The 8505-nt window shown below is 36.0% G+C and overlaps 1 protein-coding gene across 1 annotated transcript; it reads left to right on the top strand.

The window, feature by feature from the left end:
- Window positions 1-252: 252 nt before the first annotated feature.
- LOC107027473 lies at window positions 253-5247 on the top strand. Its single transcript, XM_015228633.1, has 3 exons — window positions 253-293; window positions 645-1023; window positions 5002-5247. Exons 1-3 carry the CDS (start codon window positions 253-255, stop codon window positions 5245-5247), a joined length of 666 nt encoding a protein of 221 aa, XP_015084119.1.
- The last annotated feature ends 3258 nt before the right edge of the window (window positions 5248-8505 follow it).

Here is an 8505-nt window from a genome sequence, read left to right as displayed (position 1 = left end):
CACATATTGAAGCAGAATCGGACGGTTTGCCATGGTATTTTGATATAAAGAGGTACTTAGAGACCGGGAATTATCCTGAAGATGCCACATCCAACCAAAAGAAGTCGATATGTCGTTTGGCTCTCAATTTCTTTCTAAGCGGAGAAGTCCTTTATAAGAGGAGTCCAGATTTAGGTCTCCTCAGATGCGTTGATGTTGTTGAAGCCGCGAAAGCTTATTGAACAGATACATGCTGGAGTATGCGGCACCAATATGAATGGACTCACTTTGGCAAGAAAGATACTTCGAGCCGGGTATTTCTGGATGACTATGGAGAATGATTGTTTCAAGTTTATGCAAAAATGTCATAAATGTCAAGTGAATGGTGATTTGATCCAGGTGCCACCTCACGAACTTAATGTTATGAGTTTACCTTGGCCATTTGTAGCTAGGGGCATGGATGTCATCGGTCCGATAGAGTCATCCGCTTCAAATGGACACAGATTCATTTTGGTTGCCATTGATTACTTCACCAAGTGGGTGGAAGCAGCTTCTTACAAGTCGGTAACTAAGAAAGTTGTAGCTGATTTTGTTTGAAATGATCTGATATGCAGGTTTGGAGTACCAGAATCCATCATTACTGATAATGGTGCGAATCTTAACAGTTACTTGATGAGAGATATATGTGAGCATTTTAAGATCACTCACCGAAACTCAACTGCATATCGCCCCCAAATGAACGGAGCTGTAGAGGCCGCCAATAAGAATATCAAGAAAATTCTAAGGAAAATGACTGACAATCACCGAGGTTGGCATGAGACGTTGCCACATGCTTTATTGGGTTATCGAACGGCTGTCAGATGGTTGACTGGAGCTACTTCATACTTGCTAGTGTATGGAACAGAAGCAGTCATACTTACTGAAGTTGAAATACCTTTATTGAGATTCATCCAAGAAGCTGAGTTGAGTAATGCTGGATGGGTGAGAAAGAGAATTGGTCAGTTGACATTGATCGATGAGAAGAGAATGGTTGTCGTTTGCATGGTCAGTTGTATCGATAGAGAATGATTAGTGCTTTTCACAAGAGAGTGAGAGCTAGAATTTTTGAAGCTGGTAAGTTGGTCCTTAAGCGCATTTTTTCTCATCAAGACGAATACAAAGGAAAATTCGCGCCAAATTGGCAAGGTCCTTATATGGTTCGCAAACTATTATCTGGAGGTGCTTTGGTCCTGTCGGAGATGGATGGTCAATTTGTATTTTTGTCATTTACTTGTAATTGTTCTATTTTGCTTGTATTTGCTGGTTTAAATTTTATCCCTCTTGTAATGAACTACGTCTGACTTGAATTTTCAAGAATTAGATACGTAGGTGGCCTATGTCGGCCTCGGTCGCCCCATTTATTCCCTTTATTTATTTCTTTGTATTTGAACTACGTTTGACCTAAATTCTCAAGAATGAGATACGTAGGCGGCCTGTGTCGGCCTCGCTCAATTTCTTTGTAAATTCCTCTTTGTTAACCTTTAAGGGAGAACTACGTTTGACCTGATTCCTCTCTCAACGGGATACGTAGGCGCTACGACGGTTCAGTCATATCTCCCGTAAGATTTCTATTCCTCTTTACAATAGAAACTCGGACAGAATTTTTGAGAGGGACTCAAAAATTCCCAAGAAGAAGATTCTTTCTCAGCAAGTCAAGACTGAAGATATTTCGAGATTTTCAACTAGGACAAAATTTTTGAGAAGATATCAAAAATTCCGCGATCTACTCAGTTACAGCGGAAAGATAAGCAAGACAGTTAACTTGGACAGAAATTTTGATGATAGCCTCAAAATTTCAGCATGGGTTTATCTACAAGTCCGGAGTGACTCTAAAAACTCTCCAGCAAATAATCAGATAAACCTCCAAGCATCAAACTCAAAGAAGTTGGTTAAGCCTGATATGACATGACTTGGCAGTGACCTTTTTTAGATACTATTTCTCAAAAATTTATTTCTCTTAAATTTTTCCTTTTACGTTTCATTTTTTTGGCATAAAATATTTTTTCTTATCTATCAAGAGTCGGGAGATCGGGAAATCAACCGGAGATAGCAGGACAAGGAGCAGACAACTGAAGAAATCGACACATATCAGTTCATTTTTAAAAAAAAAAAACTAACAATTTTTCTGTGGACGCAGGTTTATAACTTTGCTCTGAAATCAACAAATTCTTCCGATGGATGAATATGGAGAAGTCAAAGGAGGAAAAAATTATCCCAAGATCAACAGTTTTCCTAGAAGCAGGAATCATTTTATATCGCTTATGTCGGAGACTTGGGAATATGAATTTTTTATTTTATTCAATTCCAAACAACATGAATTTTATAAAGAACGTCCAGCTAGATTCGAAGGTGAGTCAAGCAAAAATCTCAAGGAAGAGTTTACGATTTCTGTAAAGGACGTCATTTGCATCATAATGTCGGATATGATATTATGCATTACCTGGAGGGGTCAGTTATTTTATTTGTCGATCAAAATGATATACTATCTCGAAGTCATTTTACTTTTATCATCATTAAAGACGATATGAATATCCAGAAGATCAGTATGTTGCTCGATTAAAGCACTATCTTCATTTAGTACCAAGGATGACATCGCGAGTCAATATCCATGCATCGCGGAAGATAATGCATCGCGAGTCAATATCCACGTATCACGGATGATCATGCATCGCGAGTTAATATCCATGCATTGCAGAAAATCATGCATCGCGAGTCAATATTCATGCATCGCGCAAGATCATGCATCACGAGTTAATATCCAAGCATCGTGAGAAAATTTCTTACCTTGCAAAAATTTATGCATCGCGAGAAGATTTCATACCTCGCAGAAACTTATGCATCGCGAGAAGATTTCATACCTCGCAGAAATTTATGCATCGCTAGAAGATTTCATACCTCGCAGAAATTTATGCATCGCTAGAAGATTTCATACCTCGCAGAAATTTATGCACCACGAGAAGATTGCATACCTCGCAGAAATTTATGCATCACGAGAAGATTCCATGCCTCGTTGAAAGTTACGCATCGTGAGAAGATTTCACACCCCGCAGAAATTTATGCGTCACAGGAAGATATTCATGCCCCGCAAGAAGTCATGCACTGCCAGAAAGGGAAATCGTGCATTCCAAGAGGAATATTTATCCATCGGCATCAACTGCATTCTTTTATTTTGATAAATGTAAACATCAAGAAGAGCATCGAAGATGACGCCAAGAGAAATACTAGCACACTGCATCGACTTTCCTTTATGTTGACATCAAATAAAGAATACATTGAACATTATATTGCAAACACAAGACATAAGCTTTATTTGCTTTACGTCAAACCAATCGAGTAGACATCAAATGTCCAGGATAACGATTAAGTGTCAACACAGTAAAAGACATCGTCTCCCATTTAAATTGCATTTTTATGCTGACGAGTTTTATCTCAGTCTTTGTCGAGAGCATCCGAAAGGATGAATTCTCCAAAACATACCACAGGTGCGGACGACATCAAAAAGGATGCAACACAACGTGGAACTTTTCCTTAGCAGCGAATTGGGACATAGTCCAAAGAGGATTATCAAACTCATAGGACGCGAGCAGAGGATGAGACTTCCACCATAATCAAACCACACACCTATCATAAGGCATGTGGGTTTTTCTTTCGGTTTGTCAGTTTCGGTTCGCATTCGGAAATTTCGATCTGTCGGAAGCAAGTTTCCAATATGGGTGACAGTGCACCAAGAGTTTTGGAAATTATGTCTGTGTAAGTTCTTAAGTATGGGTGTGAAACGCGCCACATTCATAGTTAAGAGGGCAAGACTCCTTTTCATACTTGTTAATTTGTCACTTATCCAAAACCCAAGGTCATCTAGCATAATAGATTTCCTTCTCAAGAACGATTGAGTCGAACTACAAGCAGACTGATTCCTTCTGTTTAGGATAAGTAGGCAAGCTCAATGTTGAAAACTTGGGTGTATTCCAACATTCACTCTTGAATCCTATTCTCGAGCGTCTTGGTCCCTTCATAACTCGGTATCGACATGACTTCTAATTTCTTTCAAAATCATGTGTTAAATCTCTCGTATTGAACTATAAGTGGCCAGAATTCTCATATAACCTGAGATATGTGGGAAACCCATTTTCGGGGCTCGGCCATAATTCCTAAAGTCCATACCAAATCCCTTTCCCAAAAGGATGAATATGTGGTCGGTCAAAATTAGCTTGATGAATTTCATTTTCCTCGAATTACTTGCGTCAATACAGGTAAAATGAGGGACAATTGTTGACACCCAAATTTTGACCTCCCTAATGAATTAACTAGCGAATTTCTTAATTCTAAATGATTTTGAAATAATTGGTTTTATAAGGTTTAAAGTGTTCTCTAAATTAGTCTTTTTTATTAACTTTTAGTTAATATATACGATTTACATAGTTATATATACAATTGATATGCTTTAGATTTATTCAAAAGCCGACTCAAAAAGATTTTACTTTGTTTAAATATTCACTAATTAGTTTAGTTATACAATAGTTTTATTTCTTGGATTAGTTATTTTATAGTTACATCAATTATTTTATTTCGTTAAAATTAAGAAGCTTATTTAATTAATTTATTTCATCGAGTTACCTATTTAATCCATTGGGGCAAACATTTTGGGCCTCTTCTATTTTTACTTTTTGATAGCCCGTTCCCCATTCAATTCTTCCCAAATTCCTTACCCAAATCCCGACCCAATTCATTTTTCCAGGCCCATTTCCTCTTGATCAAATTTTCTTATACCCGACCCGCCCAGCTAAAAAAAGCGCAGAAGCGCCAAGGGATACCAACAATATCCCCAGACGGCGTGAAGATGACCCCAGCAATTCTCTACCATAACGTTCTGAACGGCTCCAAACGGTGCTCCTTTCCGTCGAAATACACTGAAAAGCAGCCAAGGACAAGCAGTACACTGCAAATATGTTCGCCCTCCTCTTTTTTTTTCTCTCATCCCAACAGTGCTTTTACACGATTTTAACTGCTGCCCAGTACTTACAGCTGCGGTTGGCTCGCGTGGATGGGCGCCACGTCGAGCATAACGATGTTGGTAATCAATCCAAGCCATCCGTTTTTCCCTCATCTGATTTCGTGGGGAATTTGTTTGAAGATTCGTACAAAGAGCCAGCTGGTTTTGGTCCTCGAGGTTTTGAAATCGATTGTGGTTTGGAAAATCTTGACTTTGCCCTTTTGTTGCCCCTCTGTTGAAAACCCTAATCTTCTATTATATATTCTCTTGTTATTCACTGCCAGAAGAGGGGCCGATTTTAGAGAAATTTGGAGAGTTTTTGCTGACTGTTTTTTTTTTTTGAGAAATTTTGGGAGTTAAATTTCTTAAGTTTTTTTCTGAGGGAGAGAAGCAATAAAAAAAGGGAGGATTCTTGAGAGAGGATTTTCGGAATATAGATTTTGGAATTATTTTAGTTCGATGTTTTTTTGAAGAGAAAACATAGAGCTTCTCTTCGTGGGAGGGAAATTTTGGAGAGAAAATTCTGGCGTGAGAAAAGTTGAAAGAAAAACAGAAAAGATACGTGCAAAACAAAAGTTCTTAACGATATTTGGTTCCGTCTTGGGTTTGGCTTAATCTTGTTCATACAAGTCTTCGGAGTCGTTTCTTTTGGTGAAGAAGTTGGTAGTCTTGCAAGCTCGTCCATCCCATTCGCTGCCCGCAATAAGGTAAACACCTCATCCCCCCCCCCCCTTTTCGAATGCATCTCGTTGGTCGACACATTTTGTTAAGGATCCCACATGTGTTCGTGTGGTACATATCTAAGTCTGTTCTTCCGTGTTCTTAGAGTTGAAATCTGTGATTGTGTTCGTCTCGAGCTTAGCTCCATATTTGTTAACTGTCGTGATTTTGTTCTATCTCCATTGTTGAAATATTTTTCTCGTTTTGACTATATGTCCTCAACTGTCGAACGAGCTATTTCATTATGTCCTTTAGCATATTTTCGAGTATAGATCAGAAATTTCAATTCGTTTCATGGCTGTTTTCTGTTTTAATATCATTTTATGGTACGAAATTCTTGTATCCGTTCGATACTCGGTGATTATATGTTTCTTCGACTCGTCCAAATTCATTGCTTAATGTAGTTGGTTTTGCATTTTGCTGTTTATATAATGTCAGGCTGCTGAGATAGTTTGTTTGCTATTAAATATTGCTATCTGTACAAATTTAAATCCTAAAAAATAAATCAAAATGGTTAGTATGGGGATGTTATCGCATGTTTGTTCCTATGATTCAATTTATCTATTTATGGAATATCTTTGTGACATAACTGTTAGCATGACTTGCTTAAAGCGATTGTGTACCCTTCCTGTTGCCCAACTTTCGGTTGAATATCATTTTATTGTTGTGATTTGTGGCACAGTCCAAAACTTCGAATTCATCTCTTGAAAGCGGTTTGACTGTTCTTAAATTTTTGTGCTTAGTTAACTCTAAGAGTTAAATATAATAGTTAATTATCGTGCTCTTTTATTTGTGTTTGTTCGGCATAACAATCGGTTATATTCGGACTCGTTCTTGTGTTTACTCTATCTCCTTTGTTCTTTTTTTTTATATTCTTTTCGAAGTTCGTTGGGATAGTTTCATGCATAGTCTTGTTAGATTCACCTGTTTCAGTTTACATTTACAGTTTGAGTCGGTGAAATTTGAGTAGTTTCTTCTTTTTTTTATTTGTTAACTCTTAGTTTTGCTGGAGTTTTGTATTTAAAATCATTTAAGGCACGATTGTTGGTGGTTTAATATTTCCGTTGGTTCTCTTGATTTCAAAACTTGCTAATTTAAATGCTAATTGTTTGTAAAGTTTACATCACAACGAGTTTTAATCATTTGCTTATTAGGATTCATCTGTATGCTTCTATAGGAGACAGTAGCTTAAGCTTCCATTTTGGCATGAATCTAGGCACTACCTTTTCTTGTGCATTTGTTCCTCTCTATCTGGATTTCGGCGTTGTTTTGATTAAATTTGCTTTGCTATGTTATTATAAGACGATGATTATAACTTGTTCATCTCGAGGCTCTGATCCTTACCGTCGTTTTGTTGCATGTAATATCTGTCTGAGTCCAATTGGACTCCTTATCTCCTGGCATTAACGGAGAGTCATCAAAACTCATATTTCCTTCACTCGAGTCAATCAACCCGTAAAAAATGAACAGCTTTCGAAGTCGAATAATACGAAGCAAGTCGGAAGAGTTGAAGAACTTGGGGCAATTAACCAAAATTTATGTTTATCGTGTTGTATTTATTTTAGGCATAAGCCTTGTCGTTTTTCTATTTTCTGTATTTATTTTGTATTCGTTATTTGCTTAGTCTAGGACAGGTACGAAAGAAAGAAAAATGGGTCAAAAATCCGAAAAGTCAAAATGGATCAAAAACCCAAAACAGGTGGATCCAAAATTACGGTCAAGGCGAACAGAACCCCGATTTGGACCCAAATCTCTTTCCCTCTCTCTCTCTCCCTCTCTCTCCCTTTTTTTCTCTTTTACTTTATTTAGCTGATCTGTTTTTATGTATTGTTAGTTTTAAGTTAAGAAACTTCAATTTCCCGCAAAACGTCGTTTTAGTTTTAACGACTCAATTAAAATAAAAGTAAAAGGCTTAAAAGATTTTACAAATTAAAATTGACTTGGATAAATAATTTTCTCTTTCAAAAAAAATCTTAAATGATTTTTGGCTTTCATTTTTCAAACAACTCTAAAGAGTATTTTCATCGCAATTGTAAGCCTTAGCCAAATATAAAGTTAATTGTCAGATAACCGTAAATAAGCGGAACGTCTTAGGCGCTTTCAAAACCTTCCTAAGACGTTAATAAGAATCCCCGAACCCTTTTAAATATTTTCAAATGATTTTATCTGTTTAAGTCTTTTAAAAATAAAGGTTTTCTTAATTTTTCTCAAAAATTAAGTGGCGACACTCCAAAAAACCTCAAACTTATGAAAAAATATTTTTTGGATAAAACACATATTATCTATTTTTACATAGATATGAAATTTTTCACTTTATCAATTGAAAAAATTCGTTATGCAATTTCAAAAGTTATAAATTCTTTCATGTTCAAGTGTAATTATTCTTTTTTGAATATGTTAGCAAATTTTTAAATTTTCTCCTAAGGCATATATCACAATTGTATAATATATGCAACTTAAATGTTCTTATTTATTACGAAACGCCTTTGTATATATATTCTTATTTTCTTCTTTATTTTCCTTTAATTGTTGATTAAAGAACCAATGATTTAATATTTCGTGAATAATTTATTCATTAGAGGTTTTTATGTTATGTGATAATGACAAATAATCAAATTTATGTTGGAATATTGCTAATATTTTTTGAAGAACCTGTTTTTCCATTATTTTTAATGTAACGATATTAGTAAAATAATATTTGTAAATTCAATGCAATTATTATTTATGACCGCGCGAAGCGCAAAAAAAATTACCTTATATATATATATATATATATA

The sequence above is a fragment of the Solanum pennellii genome, chromosome 8, assembly GCF_001406875.1.
Source record: "Solanum pennellii chromosome 8, SPENNV200".
NCBI lineage: Eukaryota > Viridiplantae > Streptophyta > Magnoliopsida > Solanales > Solanaceae > Solanum > Solanum pennellii.
This window is presented reverse-complemented; position numbering and strand designations above follow the sequence as displayed.